The 25,930-nt window shown below is 43.5% G+C and overlaps 1 protein-coding gene across 1 annotated transcript; it reads left to right on the top strand.

Annotated features, from left to right (window-relative positions):
* Positions 1–6,783: 6,783 nt before the first annotated feature.
* Positions 6,784–24,763, top strand: fktn (fukutin). Its single transcript, XM_055873634.1, has 10 exons — positions 6,784–7,106; positions 7,870–8,096; positions 8,228–8,284; positions 9,813–10,013; positions 11,669–11,946; positions 12,279–12,411; positions 14,222–14,351; positions 18,750–18,883; positions 19,806–19,930; positions 21,100–24,763. Exons 2-10 carry the CDS (start codon positions 7,995–7,997, stop codon positions 21,311–21,313), a joined length of 1,374 nt encoding a protein of 457 aa, XP_055729609.1. The 5' UTR covers positions 6,784–7,106; positions 7,870–7,994; the 3' UTR covers positions 21,314–24,763.
* Positions 24,764–25,930: the final 1,167 nt, after the last annotated feature.

Below are 25,930 nucleotides of genomic sequence, written 5' to 3'. Positions count from 1 at the left end.
CCCCCCTTAAAAGATTTAGATGCACTATTGTAAAGTGGCTGTTCCACTGGATGTCATAAGGTGAATGCACCAATTTGTAAGTCGCTCTGGATAAGAGCGTCTGCTAAATGACTTAATGACTAGAACTCTCTAACTCAACTCTGGAGCTGCAAGCCAGTTCCACTGCGGTTTTTTCATTGTTCCCCTCTATTCAGGGACTGATTTAGACCTGGGACACCAGGTTGGTGATTCCCCTCTAATCAGGGACTGATTTAGACCTGGGACACCAGGTGGGTGATTCCCCTCTATTCAGGGACTGATTTAGACCTGGGACACCAGGTGGGTGATTCCGCTCTAATCAGGGACTGATTTAGACCTGGGACACCAGGTGGGTGATTCCGCTCTAATCAGGGACTGGTTTAGACCTGGGACAACAGGTGGGTGATTCCCCTCTAATCAGGGCCTGATTTAGACCTGGGACACCAGGTGGGTGCAATAATTATCAGGTACAACAGAAACCCAGCAGGCTCCGGACCTCGTGGGGTCAGAGTTCAATACCCCTGACCTCGTGGGGTCAGAGTTCAACACCCCTGCTCTAAAAGGCACTATATAAGGAATAGGGTGCCATTTCGGATGCAACCAATGATTTAACTGAACTCGCTCCTGTTCTGACTTCCTGCTTCCTGTGCAAGTACAATCCCTTCCTGTTCTTGATCTGTCAGTCAACCCAGAGCCGCCCCAACGCATGAGAAACACTGAGCCTGTCTGGCGCCAGAAGAAACCAAACCAGCCTTGCATTCTCTCCTCACAGTTTAACCAAGTTTAACCAAGCAGCTACAGACCCTTAAGGGAATGAAGATCTGGCCCCCCCCGTGGTGCACAACAATAACCCAGCTACAGCATTAGGGGAACCCCTCTGAACCAGGTTCCAGATCTCATTAGGGAATCGACCACCCATAGGATTCTCACTCTGTATCGGGAATGCTAGATGTTTAAATCAGGGAATAGACCGGGGCTTTTCTCCCTGGTTTTAGTTAGAACGCTGAGTTTTAGATCATTCTGTGTCTCTCTGAAGTGTGAAGGTGCGTTTTGGCATGATGAGAAACTCTTTTGTTTACTTAGCAGCTGTATATTGTCTCCTATATTTCTGTTTTTTGATGTATGGCAGTATGGCAGTGTGAGAGAATGGCTTAGAAACACTTTCCTCTCTCCTAGAGGCTTCTTTTCAATCAATCAAGTTTATTTTATATAGCCCTTCGTACATCAGCTAATATCTCGAAGTGCTGTACAGAAACCCAGCCTAAAACCCCAAACAGCTAGTAATGCAGGTGTAGAAGTCTGGTCTGAACCCTCAGTTTCTTCGGTATGACAGACACCAAAACCTTGTCGGAACAGAACTGCAAGCTTACTCTATTATTCCTGATGATGTAGGGTTAAATAATGGAGGACTTCTGTACTGTATGGTACTGTATGGTACTGTATGGTACTGTATGATACTGTGTAATACTGTGTAATACTGTGTAATACTGTATGGTACTGTATGATACTGTATGGTACTGTATGATACTGTGTAATACTGTGTGGTACTGTGTGATACTGTATGGTACTGTATGATACTGTGTAATACTGTGTAATACTGTATGGTACTGTATGATACTGTATGGTACTGTATGATACTGTGTAATACTGTGTGGTACTGTGTGATACTGTATGGTACTGTATGATACTGTGTAATACTGTGTAATACTGTATGGTACTGTATGATACTGTATGGTACTGTATGATACTGTGTAATACTGTGTGGTACTGTGTGATACTGTGTAATACTGTATGGTGCTGTATAATACTGTATGGTGCTGTATAATACTGTCTGTCTGTCGTGTTCTTATCCCTGTCTGTCTGTCGTGTTCTTATCCCTGTCTGTCTGTCGTGTTCTTATCCCTGTCTGTTTGTTTGTCTATCTGTCTGTGGTGTTCTTATGTCTGTCTTGTTCTTACCTGTCTGTCTTGTTCTTACCTGTCTGTCTGTGTCTGTTGTTCTTATTCTCCTCAAATAGCGCATCCTCAGTCAGTTTCCTATTAGTTTCCTAGGATGCATCCTCAGTCAGTTTCCTAGGATGCATCCTCAGTCAGTTTCCTAGGATGCATCCTCAGTCAGTTTCCTAGGATGCATCCTCAGTCAGTTTCCTAGGATGCATCCTCAGTCAGTTTCCTAGGATGCATCCTCAGTCAGTTTCCTAGGATGCATCCTCAGTCAGTTTCCTAGGATGCATCCTCAGTCAGTTTCCTAGGATGCATCCTCAGTCAGTTTCCTATTACTGTACCTTAGGATGCATCCTCAGTCAGTTTCCTATTACTGTACCTTAGGATGCATCCTCAGTCAGTTTCCTAGGATGCATCCTCAGTCAGTTTCCTATTACTGTACCTTAGGATGCATCCTCAGTCAGTTTCCTATTAGTTTCCTAGGATGCATCCTCAGTCAGTTTCCTATTACTGTACCTTAGGATGCATCCTCAGTCAGTTTCCTATTACTGTACCTTAGGATGCATCCTCAGTCAGTTTCCTATTACTGTACCTTAGGATGCATCCTCAGTCAGTTTCCTATTACTGTACCTTAGGATGCATCCTCAATCAGTTTCCTATTACTGTACCTTAGGATGCATCCTCAGTCAGTTTCCTATTAGTTTCCTAGGATGCATCCTCAGTCAGTTTCCTATTACTGTACCTTAGGATGCATCCTCAGTCAGTTTCCTATTAGTTTCCTAGGATGCATCCTCAATCAGTTTCCTATTAGTTTCCTAGGATGCATCCTCAATCAGTTTCCTATTACTGTACCTTAGGATGCATCCTCAGTCAGTTTCCTATTAGTTTCCTAGGAAGCATCCTCAGTCAGTTTCCTATTACTGTACCTTCAAAGCATTTAAACTGAATTTCATCTCATGATTAAGGCTCAGGAACGGCAGGTCTTAAAATGAGATTTGAAAAGGGTATTATACAGATATATAGATATTGATAATCATATGGTCATCATCAGTTGGAAGGAGTCTGTCAAATAATTGTGTCAAAACCACCACCTAAGATTGTTTTTAGTGGAGAAGAGAAATGTAAATAGGATACTGTCTTCTGGTGTCTGGACAATGCCTTGGAAATAATTCCAGAAAACAACCAAGCGGGCGGCAGATCTAACCACCGCCGACAAGAAAACATATTTCATCATACATAACAACATTCTTGATTTTGTTTTGAAATAATTATCTAACTTGACACAATTTAGTTCTCAGTGGTCTGAACGCTGGAGACATTTACCTTGATTATTGAGCCAGATTGATTCATTAAAATAACAGACCCATCGTTTTCATCTGTACATCATGTATAATGGTCCAACTCTTTTCAATGTTTGGTTATTTCATTTTCTACTATATTTTCCCATGCTGCTGTTCTGTTCTGTGTTTGGCCCTGGTGGTGGGGGGGGTGAGTGACATCTCTCCTGTTGTCTTCAAGTGGGCCAACCTTTTTTGAGACACATTCACACTTTACATAAATATTTGTTTGATATTTGACCGTGACATCAATCAATCAATCAAATGTATTTATAAAGCCCTTTTTTGCATCAGCAGATGTCACAAAGTGCTGTACAGAAACCCAGCCTAAAACCCCAAACAGCAAGCAGTGCAGATGTAGAAGCACGGTGCATGTGACTCTATAGATATCTCCTCCTCTTTGTTGAACACCAAATAAACTGTTTCACCCCTAGCCAAGTGTTTTATCTTCATACCCTCGATTATAAATAATTGACCCCTTATTCTAGGGTATTGAGGCAGCTTGATTTCATTAAAAAAAAAAAATGTAAGTGAAGAATTTCTATGTTTTCGCTTACAAACATTTTGAAATGCAATGAGCTATCTATTTTAAATGTATTCCACAGATGGCTATTCAAGTGTGACCTGTTATCATCTATTGTTCCACAGATGGCTATTCTAGTGTGACCTATCATATATTCTTCCACAGATGGTAGGCTAGGGCTATTCTAGTGTGACCTGTTATCATCTATTCTTCCACAGATGGTAGGCTAGGGCTATTCTAGTGTGACTTGTTATCATCTATTCTTCCACAGATGGTAGACTAGGGCTATTCTAGTGTGACCTATCATCTATTCTTCCACAGATGGTAGGCTAGGGCTATTCTAGTGTGACCTGTTATCATCTATTCTTCCACAGATAGGGCTATTCTAGTGTGACCTATTATCTATTCTTCCACAGATGGTAGGCTAGGGCTATTCTAGTGTGACTTGTTATCATCTATTCTTCCACAGATGGTAGACTAGGGCTATTCTAGTGTGACCTATCATCTATTCTTCCACAGATGGTAGGCTAGGGCTATTCTAGTGTGACCTGTTATCATCTATTCTTCCACAGATAGGGCTATTCTAGTGTGACCTATTATCTATTCTTCCACAGATGGTAGGCTAGGGCTATTCTAGTGTGACCTGTTATCATCTATTCTTCCACAGATGGTAGACTAGGGCTATTCTAGAGATGTATTTTTCATTTAACTAGGCAAGTCAGTTAAGAACAAATTCTTACTTACAATGATGGCCTAGGAACAGTGGGTTAACTGCCTTGTTCAGGGGCAGAACTACATATTTTTACCTTGTTGCTAGCTGACCTTTCAGTTACTGGCCCAACGCTCTAACCACTAGGCTGGTAGTAGCCAGACGAAAGCCACATGACCGCCCGCTTGGAGTTTGCCAAAAGACACCGAAAGGACTCTGACCATGAGGAACAAGATTCTCTGGTCTGATGAAACCAAGATTGAACTCTTTAGCCTGAGCGCCAAGCGTCACATCTGGAGGAAACCTGGCACCATCCCTACGGTGAAGCATGGTGGTGGCAGCATCATGCTGTTAGGATGTTTTTCAGCGACAGTGACTGGGAGACTAGTCAGGATCGAGGGAAAGATGAACGGAGCAAAGTACAGAAAGATCCTTGATGAAAACCTGCTCCAGAGCACTCAGGCCCTCAGACTGGGGTGAAGGTTCACCTTCCAACAGGACAACGACCATAAGCACACAGCCAAGACAACGCAGGAGTGGCTTTGGGACAAGTCTCTGTATGTCCTTGAGTGGCCCAGCCAGAGCCCGGACTTGAACCCGATCAAACATCTTTGGAGGGACCTAAAAATAGCTGTATAGCGATGCTCCCCATCCAACCTGACAGAGCTTGACAGGATCTGTATAGAAAAATGGGATTAACTCCCCAAATACAGGTGTGCCAAGCATGTAGTGTCATACACAAGAAGACTTGAGGCTGTAATCGCTGCAAAAGTTGCTAACCTTACCACAGCCAGAGATATTAGCACAGAAAATGGCTAGCTAAAGGTAGCTAACTAGCTAACACTAAAGCTATCTACATAATTATGATCGGACAACCTACAGTATTTAACCTGAATGACCATCAAATTTAATCATTCTTAATGTTTGTTACTTACCGTTTTGTCAGCCAAAACACATTTAGTCTGTCGAAATAATTTTTGGCCGTTTTCCACTCGTACTGGTGGACTTCACGCGCTAGTGGCGGGAGAATTAACCCACTGTCCGAGTCAAATAGCCAAAACGTAATAACCCAGCACCAACAACCTCGCTATATTTACAGAAAACAACACAACTATTGACCCCAGTGCCTGCAACCCAGCAATTAGGTCATCCAAAAAACCCAACATTTTGTTGACTTGTAACTTGCAAGAAGCCTTGACCTGTCTGGTGCACATTATTTCTGTACTTCCAATGATCACGATGAGCTAGCTACTAGTTTTATTGCAATGAAAGATCTAATCGTTACAAAGAATGAATGTATCTGCAGCATTTATGAGAATAATACCTGCATTTACTTACCTTGTCAATCTGGAAAGACGATATATACTCATTTATCACTCAAGAAAGGCTTTATGAGGGAGCGTACCAGGAACATCTCTCCAGGGTGTCGATGCATCCTCCTCCCAATACAGCCTCCTCCAACACCACGGCTAGGAGAAGGGTATCCATCTGCTACAGGGAAGTTTTACTCTGATGTCAAATCGACTCATTTTGTTGCTAGCTCAGCTGTTGTCCTAGCTAACATGCTACTGAACCGTGACACTTTTATATTGACATGCATATTTTGTTTTAAAAAACCGCAATGACATAATTTAACCATATGGATTAGTCTAGTGAGACGGTCGCAAATTAGATTGGTGTATTATTATTTTGAATTTTTGTACATGTTGCCAATTGTGCAACTCTTGTTCCTAAATGTATTTAGTTACTTATTTGGTGCTTAAACTTGAACTCCAGATATGTCATTTCCCGCGAAATGCCTCGTTTCACACTCCCTCGTCTGATTGGTCGAGTAGGCGGCTTCTGACTTTGTGGCTGTGGTAACTAGTGACGACCAGAAGACGGTCATGACTAGAAGGAAACCAGCATTTATCAAATTAACGTCAAACGCTAACCTTAACATTTTACCTAAATATCCTAACCTGCTACTTGAATTATTCTAAACTGCTGCGTAAATTATCCTAATTTGCTACGAAAAATCTGATTCTGAAGTTAATTAGACAAAAGCTGGTTCCGTCTAGCCAAGACCCCATCAGACAGCTCAGCGCAGACGGCCGTCGAGAGCTTCAAAACGACTGCAGGCGACTGCCTGACTGATTTACAAATCACATAGCATCATAAATAACTACTCATCCTCATTTGTAGATCAGTCAGTCACAATTTACCCATGATACATTTCGGTTTTAACGCTCTCGAACACGGCCTATGAAATGCTTGCACCCATCTGACATGGATTGCAGAGTTTAGCTCAATTATGTGTGGCTGTTATTGTATGTGGGGCATATGAGTCAGTCACCTTGTTGTTTTCCTTCATACTGTCATAGAATGTCATAAAATAGACACAAGAGGTTAGTTCTAAATATATTTGGTCATACTCTCACAGAATACAGCGTGTACTCTTCCAGCCCAGCAGGAGGCGATGTAACTAGATGTAGCCTGATGCTGAACAACGTCACTGTCATAGAAGAAGTCAGTAGTTTGTTTAGATTTTTATTTTTTGTTCGGACGTTGAAGCTACAAAGACTAAACTGGCTTTGGTAAGTTAACATGTGAATTCATTAATGTTACATCTTGGACCATTATTATCCAGTTAGCTGGCTTTTTCAATCTCGGTTTTATCAGGATATCCCTGAGAATGATTGTTGTTTGCTGGGCCCATCGGCTGTCTAGGCTAACGCACCGGTAACATCGTACCGTTATTGATGTCCGAATACTGTCATTTCAGGCTGTAATATCTTCTCTCGGTTACACTAAATGTAGCTACTTCAAAGTGACATGTGTGTCAACATGAGATGCAGTGCTATATTTTTGCAGAAGAGTAACGTTAGATGGAGACTATATAGTACCTATACCAGGGATGGGAAACTTTGATGGTGGTGGGGGCCAGCAATAAAATATGAACTCATCATGAGGGTTCCGCAGTGGCTCGCAGGTTAGCGTAGTTTTAACATAAGAGAAGAAACTGCTGATGTGATGCGCAGACAAATTTCAAAATTGCACCTTGTGTATTATACTATTCTAACTGTCAACAGTAAGTTGAGACCCAGACCGAGTTAATAAAAATAAAACATTAAAACAGGCCATTATATATATTTTTTCCTTCAGTTTTTGAAAATTGATCAGCAAGCATACAAAAGGTGGGGGTCCTGCCAGTTGCCTGCTGTAGTGAGCATCTCGCTCTGTCTCTCTCTCTCTCTCTCTCTGTGTGTCTCTCTCTCTGTCTCTCTCTCTCTGTGTGTCTCTGTCTCTCCCTCTCTGTCTCTCTCTCTCTGTCTCTCTCTCTCTGTCTCTCTCTCTCAGTATCCCTGCCATCTGATGAACATGCTCAACACTACTACTCTACCACAGTAGAGGACCACCTCAACACTACTACTCTACTACAGATGACATCTTTGGCTCTGTGCCAGAGCAACTAAGGAGGACTGATGCTTCGCTTTAACAAAACAGCGGTTCTGGCCCTCCTCATAGCTACCAGCTCTGTTTTCCTCCTATTTCAGCTCTATCACTACAGACAGCACGTCTCTCAGGTGAGTTGAACTTGACAACATAGGTTTTGCTGTAAATCTATGCATGGATATTGACCCACTGGCTGGCATATTTTTCCATACAAACTGGACGTTGTGTGCACCACAATGTTTAACTTTTGATTTCGTTTTAGAATGGACCACATATCTTTGGCAGGACAGTTCATCTGTCAGGAAAGGATACTCAATGGGTAAGCTCTTTATAGGCTAGACCTTCTATTCCATTACCGTTTTCACCACAGATAAGCAACACATACAGTTGAAGTCGGAAGTTTACATACACCTTAGCCAAATACATTTAAACCCAGTTTTTCACAATTCCTGACATTTAATCCTAGTAAAAATTCCCTGTCTTACGTCAGTTAGGATCACCACTTTAATTTAAGAATGTGAAATGTCAGAATAATAGTAGAGAGAATGATTTATTTCAGCTTTTATTTCTTTCATCACATTCCCAGTGGGTCAGAAGTTTACATACACTCAATTAGTATTTGGTAGCATTGCCTTTAAATTGTTTAACTTGGGTCAAATGTTTCAGGTAGCCTTCCACAAGCTTCCCACAATAAGTTGGGTGAATTTTGGCCCATTCCTCCTGACAGAGCTGGTGTAACTGAGTCAGGTTTGTAGGCCTCCTCGCTCGCACATGCTTTTTCAGTTCTGCCCACAAATTTTCTGTAGGTTTGAGGTCAGGGCTTTGTGATGGCCACTCCCAATACCTTGACTTTGTTGTCCTCAAGCCATTTTCTCACAACTTTGGAAGTATGCTTCGGGTCATTGTCCATTTGAAAGACCCATTTGCGACCAAGCTTTAACTTCCTGACTGATGTCTTGAGATGTTGCTTCAATATATCCACATAATTTTCCCACCTCATGATGCCATCTATTTTGTGAAGTGCACCAGTTCCTCCTGCAGCAAAGCACCCCCACAACATGATGCTGCCACCCCCGTGTTTCACGGTTGGGATGAGGTTCTTCGGCTTGCAAGCGTCCCCATTTTTTCTCCAAACATAACGATGGTCATTATACAGATAAACGTGGTACCTTCAGGCGTTTGGAAATTGCTCCCAAGGATGAACCAGACTTGTGGAGGTCTACATTTTTTTTCTGAGGTCTTGGCTGATTTCTTTTGATTTTTCCCATGATGTCAAGCAAAGAGGCACTGAGTTTGAAGGTAGGCCTTGAAATACATCTACAGGTACACCTCCAATTGACTCCAATTATGTCAATTAGCCTATCAGAAGCTTCTAAAGCCATGACATCATTTTCTGGAGTTTTCCAAGCTGTTTAAAGGCACAGTCAACTTAGGGTATGTAAACTTCTGACCCACTGGAGTTATGATACAATGAATTATAAGTGAAATAATCTGTCATGCACAAAGTAGATGTCCTAACTGACTTGTCAAAACTCTAGAAATTTGTGGAGTGGTTGAAAAACGAGTTTTAATGTCTCCAACCAAAGTGTATGTAAACTTCCGACTTCAACTGTATAATCAAATCAAATATTATTGGTCACATACACAGGATTAGCAGATGTTATTGCGAGTGTAGCGAAATGCTTGTATACAAAATGACTTTCCGCTAGTCTTTTGAATATCATTTATGTTGGGTTAAAATGTATGAATAGTCTATGTGAGTAACCTGTTAATTTCCAGTCCTCTGAGCCATATGTTCAAATGGGTTTGTTGTTGTTGTTGAATCGGGACCCTGTCTACTAATACAGCAGGTGGTGAAGAAGTTCATGGGTCTTGTCCATAAGTACAACATGCCAGTGTTCCTGGTGGACACAGCCTCCCTAGGCCTCCTGTCTCAGGACTCTATGCTGCTGAGAGACAGCCTGGTTAAAGAACCCCACTGTGCTTTCCTCTGCACTAACAGAGACGTCCTCACCTTCGCTCTGCTCAACAACCTTTGGAAATACGACGTAAGGACTTAAGCGACACTCGGCTACAGATAACAAGAGCTAAATATAGAGCGAAATATAGCGCTATAGAGCGAGATGTAGAGTGAGATATAGAGCTGTAGAGTGAGATATAGAGCTGTAGAGCTAGTTATAGAGCTGTAGAGCTAGTTATAGAGCTGTAGAGCTAGTTATAGAGCTGTAGGGCTAGTTATAGAGCTGTAGGGCTAGTTATAGAGCTGTAGAGCTAGTTATAGAGCTGTAGAGCTAGTTATAGAGCTGTAGAGCTAGTTATAGAGCTGTAGAGCTAGTTATAGAGCTGTAGAGCTAGTTATAGAGCTGTAGAGCTAGTTATAGAGCTAGTTATAGAGCTATAGAGCTAGTTATAGAGCTGTAGAGCTAGATTTAGAGCTGTAGAGCTAGATTTAGAGCTGTAGAGCTAGATTTAGAGCTGTAGAGCTAGTTATAGAGCTGTAGAGCTAGTTATAGAGCTGTAGAGCTAGTTATAGAGCTGTAGAGCTAGTTGTAGAGCTAGTTATAGAGCTGTAGAGCTAGTTGTAGAGCTAGTTGTAGAGCTAGTTGTAGAGCTAGTTGTAGAGCTAGTTGTAGAGCTAGTTGTAGAGCTAGTTGTAGAGCTAGTTGTAGAGCTAGTTGTAGAGCTAGTTGTAGAGCTAGTTGTAGAGCTAGTTATAGAGCTATAGAGCTAGTTATAGAGCTGTAGAGCTAGTTATAGAGCTGTAGAGTGAGATTTAGAGCTGTAGAGCGAGTTGTAGAGCGAGTTATAGAGCTGTAGAGCGAGTTATAGAGCTGTAGAGCGAGTTGTAGAGCGAGTTGTAGAGCGAGTTATAGAGCTGTAGAGCTAGTTATAGAGCTGTAGAGCTAGTTGTAGAGCTAGTTATAGAGCTAGATTTAGAGCTAGTTATAGAGCTAGATTTAGAGCTAGTTATAGAGCTGTAGAGTGAGATGTAGAGTGAGATGTAGAGTGAGATGTAGAGTGAGATGTAGAGTGAGATGTAGAGTGAGATGTAGAGTGAGATGTAGAGTGCGATGTAGAGTGCGATGTAGAGTGCGATGTAGAGTGCGATGTAGAGTGCGATGTAGAGTGCGATGTAGAGTGCGATGTAGAGTGCGATGTAGAGTGCGATGTAGAGTGCGATGTAGAGTGCGATGTAGAGTGCGATGTAGAGTGCGATGTAGAGTGCGATGTAGAGTGCGATGTAGAGTGAGATGTAGAGAGAGATGTAGAGCGAGATAGAGATGTAGAGCGAGATAGAGATGTAGAGCGAGATAGAGATGTAGAGCGAGATAGAGATGTAGAGCGGGATAGAGATGTAGAGCGAGATAGAGATGTAGAGCGAGATAGAGATGTAGAGCGAGATAGAGATATATAGAGCTAAATATAGAGAGATGGAGCTAGATGTAGAACTGTTTGTCTAATTATGTCCTCATTTGATTCTAAGCAGAGCTTTGTTTTCATTATAGTTGATAACGTCTTTGATGTGTTTGACTTCTCTGACTTGTCCAGTAGTTATTTGAGCAGAAGTCTGGGTTGTATTCATTAGTACACACCGTAGCTAAATGTTTTTCAACGGAAAATTAACTATTGGACAAGTTTCTGTTCTTTTTCTTCCATTTGGTGCCTAATGAACACAACCCTGGTATCTGTCTGTTTTGATCAGGCTGGTTTGGTGGCAGCAGCTGAAGAGAAGGGCTTTGAACTGTTGGAGGTGCGAGGGAAAGACCCTCGATTGGTCAGCATGGACGACCTGTCAGGAAACGAGATCCCCCTCCACTTCCTGTTCCGTCTCCAAGGTTACGTGGTCCATGTGGTGGTCCTGTACGAGCGCAGCGGGAACTACCTGTGGCATGGTGTCCTGCGACTCAAACCAAACATGGACAGGAAGTTCGCCCCATTCAGAAGGCTGGACTACGGCCGCAACGCTGGAGCCTATGACAGGTAGGTAGACACCAGGAGTGTGTATTCATTAGTGCACATAGTAGCAAACCTTTTAAAACAGAACTTTTACAACGGAAACAATAGTTTCTTATTGGATAAGTTAAAGTTAGTCCCTTCCAGTTTGCTTCCCTTTTGGTTTCTAGTGAATACACCCCAGCCCTTCTTTCTTCTTCTGTAAACCTCCGTAGTCCAGAAAAAACATCGCAAGGGGTCATACATGCTCATGACAAGTCGTACAATGCATTATAACTGCAGATGTTGAGTATTTGTCAATAACCACAGAAGGCTGTAGATTGCAAGAAAACTTAGCTTGGTTGTCTCTCTCCCGTCAGGCCAGAGCTGGTACTGACCACCTTGGACGGGCTAGATGTCCGGATCCCCAGGAACATCTCTGGATTCCTGACTGAATATTCCCACGCTCGTTTTCTGGAGTGTAGATACAGAGATGCACGCTCCTTCTTCCAGGTCTGTACCTTCAAGTCTCACTATTTTGCAACATTTTGTTACGTTACAGACTTTTGTTACGTTACAATTGATTAAATTGTTTTTTCCCCTCATCAATCTATACACAATACCCCATAATGACATCACAATACCCCATAATGACATCACAATACCCCATAATGATGTCACAATACCCCATAATGACAAAGCAAAACTGTTTTTTCAAAATGTTTGCTAATTTCTATCACATTTACGTAAGTATTCAGACACTTTACTCAGTACTTTGTTGAAGCACCTTTGGCAGCGATTACAGCCTCGAGTCTTCTTGGGTATGACGCTACAAGCTTGGCACACCTGTATTTGGGGAGTTTCTCCCATTTCTTCTCTGCAGATCCTGTCAAGCTCTGTCAGGTTGGATGGGGAGCGTCGCTGCACAGATATTTTCAGGTCTCTCCAGAGATGTTTGATCGGGTTCAAGTCCGGGCTCTGGCTGGGCCACTCAAGGACATACAGAGACTTGTCCCAAAGCCACTCCTGCCTTGTCTTGGCTGTGTGCTTATGGTTGTTGTCCTGTTGGAAGGTGAACCTTCACCCCAGTCTGAGGTCCTGAGCGCTCTGGAGCAGGTTTTCATCAAGGATCTCTCTGTACTTTGCTCCGTTCATCTTGACCTCGATCTTGACTAGTCTCTCTGCCGCTGAAAAACATCCCCACAGCATGATTCTGCCACCACCATCCTTCACCGTAGGGATGGTGCCAGGTTTCCTCCAGACGTGGCGCTTGGCATTCAGGCTAATGAGTTCAATCATGTTTTCATCAGACCAGAGAATCTTGTTTCTCATGGTCTGAGAATCATTTAGGTGCCTTTTGGAAAACTCCCAAGTGGGCTGTCATGTGCCTTTTACTGAGGAGTGGCTTCCGTCTGGCCACTCTACCATAAAGGCCTGATCGGTGGAGTACTGCAGAGATGGTTGTCCTTCTGGAAGGTTCTCCCATCTTCACAGAGGAACTCTGGAGCTCTGTCAGAGTGACCATCCGGTTCTTGGTCACCTCCCTGACTAAGGCCCTTCTCCCCTGACTGCTCAGTTTGGCCGGGCGGCCAGCTCTAGGAAGAGTCTTGGTGGTTACAAACTTCAGTTCTTGGGGACCTTCAATGCTGCAGACATTTTTTGGTACCCTTCCCCAGATCTGTACCTCGACACAATCCTGTCTCGGAGCTCTACGGACAATTCCTTCGACCTCGTGGCTTGGTTTTTGCTCTGACATGCACTGTCAACTGTCAACCTTATATAGACAGGTGTGCCTTTCCAAATCATGTCCAATCAATTGAATTTACAACAGGTTGACTCCAATCAAGATGTAGAAACATCTCAAGGATGATCAGTGGAAACAGGATGCACCTGAGCTCCATTTCCAGTCTCATAGCAAAGGGTACTTATGTCAATACGTTATTTCTGTTTTTAACTTTTAATACATTAGCAAACATTTCTATCAACCTGTTTTCGCTTTGTCATTATGGGGTATTGTGATGTCATTATGGGGTATTGTGATGTCATTATGGGGTATTGTGATGTCATTATGGGTATTGTGTGTGTGTGTATATAATAATATTTCATCCATTTTGTAATAAGGCTGTAATGTAATAACATTTGGAAAACTTCAAGGGGTCTGAATACTTTCTCAAGGCAGGACCCACAAGGCCTTTGGACTTTGGTTTCGTCCACTAGCTGAGTGTTGTTGCCTGCTGTTGAATCAGCTGTATCTCAAGTTTTAAGATTCCAGCCTTTGGTTTAGTCCACGACATCTAACCAGTGTTGTTCCCTGTTGGATCAGCTGTACCCTGATGACACGTCTCCTGAGGCAATGAACTTCAGGATGAAGGCTAAGGCTCTGCTCCACCTCGCTGCCAGGATCCTCACTGAGCTCAGAGTCCCCTTCTGGCTGAGCAGTGGTACCTGCTTGGGTAAGACCCTACATAACCCTAACTCTACTTATCCTTAACCCTACATAACCCTAACCCTTCTGGTTGGGTAGTGGTACCTGCCTGGGTAAGACCCTACATAACCCTAACCCTTCTGGCTGAGTAGTGGTACCTGCCTGGGTAAGACCCTACATAACCCTAACCCTTCTGGCTGAGTAGTGGTACCTGCCTGGGTAAGACCCTACATAACCCTAACCCTTCTGGCTGAGTAGTGGTACCTGCCTGGGTAAGACCCTACATAACCCTAACCCTTCTGGCTGAGTAGTGGTACCTGCCTGGGTAAGACCCTACATAACCCTAACCCTTCTGGCTGAGTAGTGGTACCTGCCTGGGTAAGACCCTACATAACCCTAACCCTTCTGGCTGAGTAGTGGTACCTGCCTGGGTAAGACCCTACATAACCCTAACCCTTCTGGCTGAGTAGTGGTACCTGCCTGGGTAAGACCCTACATAACCCTAACCCTTCTGGCTGAGTAGTGGTACCTGCCTGGGTAAGACCCTACATAACCCTAACCCTTCTGGCTGAGTAGTGGTACCTGCCTGGGTAAGACCCTACATAACCCTAACCCTTCTGGCTGAGTAGTGGTACCTGCCTGGGTAAGACCCTACATAACCCTAACCCTTCTGGCTGAGTAGTGGTACCTGCCTGGGTAAGACCCTACATAACCCTAACCCTTCTGGCTGAGTAGTGGTACCTGCCTGGGTAAGACCCTATATAACCCTAACCCTACAGTATCACTCACTACAGTATCATTACCTACAGTATCACTCCCTACAGTGTCATTACCTACAGTATCACTCCCTACAGTATCACTCCCAATGGTATCACTCCCTACGGTATCACTCCCTACGATATCACTCCCTACGATATCACTCACTACAGTATCACTCCCTACAGTATCACTCCCTACAGTATCATTACCTACAGTATCACTCCCTACAGTGTCACCCCTTACAGTATCATTACCTACAGTATCACTACCTACGGTATCACTCCCTACGGTATCACTCCCAACGGTATCATTACCTACAGTATCACTCCCTACAGTGTCACCCCTTACAGTATCATTACCTACAGTATCACTACCTACAGTATCACTCCCTACAGTATCACTCCCTACAGTATCACTCCCTACAGTATCATTACCTACAGTATCATTACCTACAGTATCATTACCTACAGTATCACTACCTACAGTATCACTCCCTACAGTATCACTCCCTACAGTATCATTACCTACAGTATCATTACCTACAGTATCACTCCCTACAGTATCATTACCTACAGTATCACTCCCTACAGTGTCATTACCTACAGTATCACTCCCTACAGTATCACTCCCAATGGTATCACTCCCTACGGTATCACTCCCTACGATATCACTCCCTACGATATCACTCACTACAGTATCACTCCCTACAGTATCACTCCCTACAGTATCACTCCCTACAGTATCATTACCTACAGTATCACTCCCTACAGTGTCACCCCTTACAGTATCATTACCTACAGTATCACTACCTACAGTATCACTCCCTACGGTATCACTCCCAACGGTATCATTACCTACAGTATCACTCCCTACAGTGTCACCCCTTACAGTATCATTACCTACAGTATCACTACCTACAGTATCACTACCTACGGTATCACTCCCTACGGTATCACTCCCTACGGTATCACTCCCTACGGTATCACTACCTACGGTATCACTCCCTACGGTATCACTCCCTACGGTATCACTCCCTACAGTATCACTACCTACCGTATCACTCCCTACAGTATCATTACCTACAGTATCACTCCCTACAGTATCACTCCCTACAGTATCACTCCCTACAGTATCATTGCCTACAGTATCACTACCTACAGTATCATTACCTACAGTATCACTACCTACAGTATCACTCCCTACAGTATCATTACCTACAGTATCACTACCTACAGTATCACTACCTACAGTATCATTTCCTACGGTATCACTCCCTACGGTATCACTCCCTACAGTATCACTACCTACCGTATCACTCCCTACAGTATCATTACCTACAGTATCACTCCCTACAGTATCATTACCTACAGTATCACTCCCTACGATATCACTCCCTACAGTATCATTACCTACAGTATCACTCCCTACGGTATCACTCCCTACAGTATCACTCCCTACGGTATCACTCCCTACAGTATCACCCCTTACGGAATCACTCCCTACAGTGTCACCCCTTACGGTATCACTCCTTACAGTATCACTCCCTACGGTATCATTACCTACGGTATCATTACCTACAGTATCACTCCCTACGGTATCATTATCTACAGTGTCACTCCCTACGGTATCACTCCCTACGGTATCACTCCCTACGGTATCATTACCTACGGTATCATTACCTACAGTATCACTCCCAACAGTATCACTCCCAACGGTATCACTCCCTACGGTATCACTCCCTACAGTATTATTACCTACGGTATCATTACCTACAGTATCATTACCTACATTATCACTCCCTACAGTATCATTCCCTACGGTATCACTCCCTACGGTATCACTCCCTACGGTATCACTCCCAACAGTATCATTACCTACAGTATCATTACCTACGGTATCACTCCCTACGGTATCGCTCCCTACGGTATCACTCCCTACGATATCACTCCCTACGATATCACTCCCTACGGTATCACTCCCTACGATATCACTCCCTACGATATCACTCACTACGGTATCACTCCCTACAGTATCACTCCCTACAGTATCATTACCTACAGTATCACTACCTACAGTATCATTACCTACAGTATCATTCCCTACAGTATCACTCCCTACATTATCACTCCCTACAGTATCATTAGCTACAGTATCATTAGCTACAGTATCACTCCCTACAGTATCACTCCCTACAGTATCATTACCTACAGTATCATTACCTACAGTATCACTCCCAACAGTATCACTCCCAACAGTATCACTCCCTACGGTATCACTCCCTACGGTATCACTCCCTACGGTATCACTCCCTACGGTATCACTCCCTACGGTATCATTACCTACAGTATCATTACCTACAGTATCATTACCTACAGTATCACTCCCTACAGTATCATTACCTACAGTATCATTACCTACAGTATCACTCCCAACAGTATCATTACCTACAGTATCATTACCTACAGCATCATTACCTACAGTATCACTCCCTACAGTATCACTCCTTACAGTATCATTACCTACAGTATCACTCCCTACAGTATCATTAGCTACAGTATCATTAGCTACAGTATCACTCCCTACAGTATCATTACCTACAGTATCACTCCCTACAGTATCATTACCTACAGTATCACTCCCTACAGTATCACTCCCTACAGTATCACTCCCTACAGTATCACTCCCTACAGTATCACTCCCTACAGTATCACTCCCTACAGTATCACTCCCTACAGTATCATTCCCTACAGTATCACTCCCTACAGTATCACTCCCTACAGTATCATTACCTACAGTATCACTCCCTACAGTATCACTCCCTACAGTATCACTCCCTACAGTATCATTACCTATAGTATCATTACCTACGGTATCATTACCTACGGTATCACTCCCAACGGTATCACTCCCAACGGTATCACTCCCTACGGTATCACTCCCTACGGTATCACTCCCTACGGTATCACTCCCTACGATATCACTCACAACAGTATCATTACCTACGGTATCACTCCCTACGGTATCACTCCCTACGATATCACTCCCTACGATATCACTCCCTACGATATCACTCCCTACAGTATCACTCACAACAGTATCATTACCTACAGTATCATTACCTACAGTATCATTAGCTACAGTATCATTAGCTACAGTATCACTCCCTACAGTATCATTACCTACGGTATCACTCCCTACGGTATCACTCCCTACGGTATCACTCCCTACGGTATCACTCCCTACGGTATCACTACCTACAGTATCACTCCCTACAGTATCACTCCCTACAGTATCACTCCCTACAGTATCACTCCCTACAGTATCACTCCCTACAGTATCATTACCTACAGTATCACTCCCTACAGTATCACTCCCTACAGTATCACTCCCTACAGTATCACTCCCTACAGTATCATTACCTACAGTTTCATTACCTACAGGTTAACATGGCCTTCGTCTGTTAAGTTCATGTTTTAAGTATCCCTATAGTTCTGTTATTACGGGGCTATCACTCAGTCAAGAGTGCGCATGCGCAGGAAGTCTAGTGGTTGTTGGACCTAGCCTGGAGTGTAATGGCTACCTTGTAGTGTGTTCATATAGTAGAGTAAACTTTGTTAAACTGGAACCTTGTCATTTCGAGTTAACACGTCTACTCCTCTCTCCTCAGGTTGGTTTCGGCAGTGTGGCGTCATTCCCTACAGTAAAGATGTGGACCTGGGCATCTGGATTAAAGACTACAGACACGATATCACTCAAGCTTTTCAAAAGGCTGGCCTTCCGTTGAAACACAAGTTTGGAAAGGTGTTTCAGTTCATAACATTATATTATTAGAAACATCATGTTGGTTCATTATGTTTGGTTCAAATGGCACCCTATTCTATAGTGCACTACTTTTGACCAGAGCCCTAGTTTTGACCTGTGTCCTGGTCACAAGTAGTGGACTAAATAGTGAATAGGGTGCAATTTCAGATACCCAGTCAATGTGTAGTATCTGTCTCTGTGTAGGATAGCCTGGAACCGTCCTTCTAGGGTTAATGTTATGTGTCTCTGTGGAGGATAGCCTGGAACCGTCCTTCTAGGGTTAATGTTATGTGTCTGTGTGGAGGATAGCCTGGAACCGTCCTTCTAGGGTTAATGTTATGTGTCTCTGTGGAGGATAGCCTGGAACCGTCCTTCTAGGGTTAATGTTATGTGTCTCTGTGGAGGATAGCCTGGACCCGTTCTTCTAGGGTTAATGTTATGTGTCTCTGTGGAGGATAGCCTGGAACCGTCCTTCTAGGGTTAATGTTATGTGTCTCTGTGGAGGATAGCCTGGAACCGTCCTTCTAGGGTTAATGTTATGTGTCTCTGTGGAGGATAGCCTGGACCCGTTCTTCTAGGGTTAATGTTATGTGTCTCTGTGGAGGATAGCCTGGAACCGTCCTTCTAGGGTTAATGTTATGTGTCTCTGTGTAGGATAGCCTGGAACTGTCCTTCTAGGGTTAATGTTATGTGTCTCTGTGGAGGATAGCCTGGAACCGTTCTTCTAGGGTTAATGTTATCTGTCTCTGTGGAGGATAGCCTGGAACTTTCCTTCCAGGGTTAATGTTATGTGTCTCTGTGTAGGATAGCCTGGAACTGTCCTTCCAGGGTTACTGTTATCGTGTTTTCTGTCTGTGCAGGTGGAGGATAGCCTGGAACCGGCCTTCCAGGGTTAATGTTATCGTGTTATGTGTCTGTGCAGGTGGAGGATAGCCTGGAACTTTCCTTCCAGGGTTTGGATGTTAAACTGGACATTTTCTTCTTCTATGAGGAAACAGACGTTGTGTGGAACGGAGGAACCCAAGCTAAGAGTGGGAAGAAATTCAAGTTAAGTCTCTGTTTTCACTATGCTGGTTGTTATGGAGCTGAGTCACTGTTGCTTAGTAATAGACTATAACAAACTACTGCTAAGAAGTCTTCAGTTTATTGAGCTTCGGGCTTTTAAAAAAAAAACCATGTATTTAGAAATTCAAAAAGCACTCGCACATCTGAGCTATCTTTGTTGCGTGTTGCCTGGTAACAGTTGAAGAAGATGAGGATAAAGAACCCAAACACTGCTCTTTAATAAGCTTTACGTATCGGCCTTCCTCAGAGCTTTTGTGAGTGTTTTATAAATTACACCCTTATGTAGACATAGCTCCACCCACATCCGCGTCGAATGGGGTTTTAGTTGAGGGGACAATGAGTGTATGTTACTAAATATAACAATATGCATTTCAGAAGTATTACCGACATAAAAGGTATTAAACACGTCTGTAAAAACCACAATGGGGACATCGACCTATCAAGTGAGTTTTTATAAATCCTTGGGTAACGGCGCAAGAAAAAAAACGTCAGAGTAGTGGTGGCATTAGTTCACGTTCACGTTTACAACATAACACGTATGGGCGTTTCGTCAGGAAGACCTCTAGGAAATAATGTCTGGAGGGTGGAAATCACAAAACATTCTCTTTTACTCAGAGTATTATTAATATCACCTCTGTCTGATGTCTTAACTTTCTCTAAGCCACAAAATCGAAAAGGTAGAAATATCATGCTTTTAATGTACTACGACTGGATAATCCCTGTCGTTTCTCCTGTTTTATTTACATGAATTAATGACTAACAGAAATGGAATAATGTATCCCTGAGCAAAGGGGGTTCAAAATCAAAAGTAACAGTCAGTAACAATTTAAAGGAAATGCTACCAAAATACTAACTCAGTGTATGTAAACTTCTGACCCACTGGGAATGTGATGAAAGAAATAAAAGCTGAAATAAATCACTCTACTATTATTCTGACATTTCACATTCTTAAAATAAAGTGGTGATCCTAACTGACCTAAAACAGGGAATTTTTACGAGGATTAAATGTCAGGAATTGCGAAAAAGTTAAAATGTATTTGGCTAAGGTGTATGTAAACTTCCGACTTCAACTGTATATAGTGTATATTGATAAAGATGTTTTTGATACCATTCCAGACGTACTAACCAGAGACTCCTACCCATTCTGTTAGGTATGTGTTCCCCAAGTTTACGCTCTGCTGGACTGAGCTGATGGACCTAAAGGTGCGTGTCCCCTGTGAGACAGTAGACTACGTGTCGGCTAACTACGGGCCTACCTGGAACACACCTGTAAAGACCTGGGACTGGAAGAGCTCTCCGCCCAACGTGCAGGACAACGGGGTGTGGCCTGTCAGGGAGTGGGATGAGGTCATCCAGGTGTACTGATGTAACACGACACTGCATATGAGTAGACTACATTTGGAGTACACTTAAACCACACGGAAGAAAATGGACTGAAACAGGGAGGGACTGTGGATCTGGACTGTGGATCTGGACTGTGGATCTGGACTGTGGATCTGGACTGTCGATCTGGACTGTCGATCTGGACCGTCGATCCGGACCGTCGATCCGGACCGTCGATCCGGACCGTCGATCCGGACCGTCGATCCGGACCGTCGATCCGGACTGTCGATCCGGACCGTCGATCCGGACCGTCGATCCTGTCTTTGTACGTTTTGCTACGGCGTGCACTATACGACCCTGAGTACACTCTTCCGAAGTACACTACACCTGAAAACCCTACACCAAAGTAGCAACTTTAAAGACTACTACTAAGGGTGTGAGTCTGAACTGGTGGCTTACCATTTGGCTGGTGGCTTACCATTTGGCTGGTGGCTTACCATTTGGCTGGTGGCTTACCATTTGGCTGGTGGCTTACCATTGGCTGGTGGCTTACCATTTGGCTGGTGGCTTACCATTTGGCTGGTGGCTTACCATTTGGCTGGTGGCTTACCATTTGGCTGGTGGCTTACCATTTGGCTGGTGGCTTACCATTTGGCCGGTGGCTTACCATTTGGCCGGTGGCTTACCATTGGCCGGTGGCTTACCATTGGCCGGTGGCTTACCATTGGCCGGTGGCTTACCATTTGGCTGGTGGCTTACCATTGGCCGGTGGCTTACCATTTGGCTGGTGGCTTACCATTTGGCTGGTGGCTTACCATTTGGCCGGTGGCTTACCATTTGGCCGGTGGCTTACCATTGGCCGGTGGCTTACCATTGGCCGGTGGCTTACCATTGGCCGGTGGCTTACCATTTGGCTGGTGGCTTACCATTGGCTATTTGGTTGTAAACTGCAGACCACCAATACTGGACTCTCTTCATCCTTTGGACTGAAGCAACTGTCTTGATATGTACTGTGTTCCTTGTTTGAAATACTGTATTACGTTGACAAAAACATGTCACTGACATTTACATAGCTACTGACATTACTACTGACATAGCTACTGACATTACTACTGACATTACTACTGACATTACTACTGGCATAGCTACTGACATAGCTACTGACATTACTACTGACATAGCTACTGACATTACTACTGACATAGCTACTGACATTACTACTGACATAGCTACTGACATTACTACTGACATAGCTACTGACATTACTACTGACATTACTACTGACATAGCTACTGACATAGCTACTGACATAGCTACTGACATTACTACTGACATTACTACTGACATAGCTACTGACATAGCTACTGACATAGCTACTGACATAGCTACTGACATTACTACTGACATTACTACTGACATTACTACTGACATTACTACTGACATAGCTACTGACATAGCTACTGACATAGCTACTGACATTACTACTGACATTACTACTGACATTACTACTGACATAGCTACTGACATTACTACTGACATAGCTACTGACATAGCTACTGACATTACTACTGACATAGCTACTGACATTACTACTGACATTACTACTGACATTACTACTGACATAGCTACTGACATTACTACTGACATAGCTACTGACATTACTACTGGCATTACTACTGACATTACTACTGACATTACTACTGACATTACTACTGACATTACTACTGACATTACTACTGGCATTACTACTGACATTACTACTGACATAGCTACTGACATTACTACTGACATTACTACTGACATTACTACTGGCATAGCTACTGACATAGCTACTGACATTACTACTGACATAGCTACTGACATTACTACTGACATAGCTACTGACATTACTACTGACATAGCTACTGACATTACTACTGACATAGCTACTGACATTACTACTGACATTACTACTGACATAGCTACTGACATAGCTACTGACATAGCTACTGACATTACTACTGACATAGCTACTGACATTACTACTGACATAGCTACTGACATAGCTACTGACATAGCTACTGACATTACTACTGACATTACTACTGACATAGCTACTGACATAGCTACTGACATAGCTACTGACATAGCTACTGACATAGCTACTGACATTACTACTGACATAGCTACTGACATTACTACTGACATAGCTACTGACATTACTACTGACATAGCTACTGACATAGCTACTGACATTACTACTGACATAGCTACTGACATTACTACTGACATAGCTACTGACATTACTACTGACATAGCTACTGACATTACTACTGGCATTACTACTGACATTACTACTGACATTACTACTGACATTACTACTGACATTACTACTGACATTACTACTGGCATTACTACTGACATTACTACTGACATAGCTACTGACATTACTACTGACATAGCTACTGACATTACTACTGACATAGCTACTGACATTACTACTGACATAGCTACTGACATTACTACTGACATAGCTACTGACACTACTACTGGCATTGCTACTGACATTACTACTGACATAGCTACTGACATTACTACTGGCATAGCTACTGACATTACTACTGGCATTACTACTGACATTACTACTGACATAGCTACTGACATTACTACTGACATTACTATTACTACTGACATTACTACTGACATTACTATTACTACTGACATGTTGGGTAGGCCCAGGGTAAGACCATATTACGTCCTTGGTTACTTGATATCGTGTTATTATGGCCTTGGCTACTTGATATCGGGTTATTGCGGCCTTGGTTACATGATATCGGGTTATTACGGCCTTGGTTACTTGATATCGTGTTATTATGGCTTTGGTTACTTGATATTGTGTTATTACGGCCTTGGTTACTTGATATCGGGTTATTGCGGCCTTGGTTACATGATATCGTGTTATTACGGCCTTGGTTACATGATATCGTGTTATTACGGCCTTGGTTACTTGATATTGTGTTATTACGGCCTTGGTTACTTGATATCGAGTTATTATGGCCTTGGTTACTTGAAGTGCTAGGTGGTGGTGATGACCACGGACTGAACTTGATTATTGTGTGTGTCCCAAATTGCACCATATTTCCTACATAGTGCACTACTTTAGACCAGAGCCAAAAGTAGTGCACTACATTGGGAGTGGACATTATGTTCATATTGTATATATTTTATGCCTCTTGTGTTTCAGGAATCATTGATTTGCCAACAAATTGTATCTTACTTTCCTTTGGATTGAGTTTTGTCATCGTGGTTGAAGGGAACCACGATCATGCTAGCCTGAGTTCTAGCCTGAGTGCCAGTCTGTCTGTGCTATCATGCCAACTCCTTGTCACTCATTTAGCTTGACAATGACCGCATTGAAGTTATCAAGAGAACAAACAGATCTGAGACCAGGCTATGCTCATCAGCTGACAACTCCCAACTTTTAAAATGAATAAAAGCTTTGACATGATGAGACAGATGAGAAATATGCAGTGTTCCATAAAACAACCCAGACCAGAACCGTAGGCCTGATCACCGACGACGACGAGACATCCTATAGGAGGAGGTCAGAGACCTGGCCGTGTGGTGCCAGGACAACAACCTCTCCCTCAACGTGATCAAGGCAAAGGAGATGATTGTGGACTACAGGAAAAGGAGGACCGAGCATGTCCCCATTCTCATTGATGGGGCTGTAGTGGAGCAGGTTGAGAGCTTCAAGTTCCTTGGCGTCCACATCACCAACAAACTAACATGGTCCAAGCACACCAAGACAGTCGTGAAGAGGGCACGACAAAACCTTTTCCCCCTCAGGAGACAAAAGATTTGGCATGGGTCCCCAGATCCTCAAAAAGTTCTACAGCTGCACCATCGAGAGCATCCTGACCGGTTGCATCACTGCCTGGTATGGCAACTGCTCGGCCTCCGACCGTAAGGCGCTACAGAGGGCAGTGAGTACGGCCCAGTACATCACCGGGGCCGAGCTCCCTGCCATCCAGGACCTCTATACCAGGCGGTGTCAGAGGAAGGCCCTAAAAATTGTCAAAGACTCCAGCCACCCTAGTCATAGACTGTTCTCTCTGCTACCGCACGGCAAGCAGTACCGGAGTGCCAAGTCTAGGTCCAAGAGGCTTCTAAACAGCTTCTACCCCCCCAGCCATAAGACTCCTGAACATCTAATCAAATGGCTACCCAGACTATTTGCATTGCTCCCCCCCCCTCTTTACATCGCTGCTACTCCCTGTTGTTATCATCTATGCATAGTCACTTTAATAACTCTACCTACATGTACATATTACCTCAATTACCTTGATACCGGTGCCCCCGAACATTGACTCTGTACCGTAACACCCTGTATATAGCCTCCACATTGACTCTGTACCGTAACACCCTGTATATAGCCTCCACATTGACTCTGTACCGGTACCCCCTGTATATAGCCTCCACATTGACTCTGTACCAGTACCCCCTGTATATAGCCTCCACATTGACTCTGTACCGGTACCCCCTGTATATAGCCTCCACATTGACTCTGTACCGTAACCCCTGTATATAGCCTCCACATTGACTCTGTACCGTAACACCCTGTATATAGCCTCCACATTGACTCTGTACCGGTACCCCCTGTATATAGCCTCCACATTG

The sequence above is a fragment of the Salvelinus fontinalis genome, chromosome 21, assembly GCF_029448725.1.
Source record: "Salvelinus fontinalis isolate EN_2023a chromosome 21, ASM2944872v1, whole genome shotgun sequence".
Classification (NCBI taxonomy): Eukaryota; Metazoa; Chordata; class Actinopteri; order Salmoniformes; family Salmonidae; genus Salvelinus; species Salvelinus fontinalis.
This window is presented reverse-complemented; position numbering and strand designations above follow the sequence as displayed.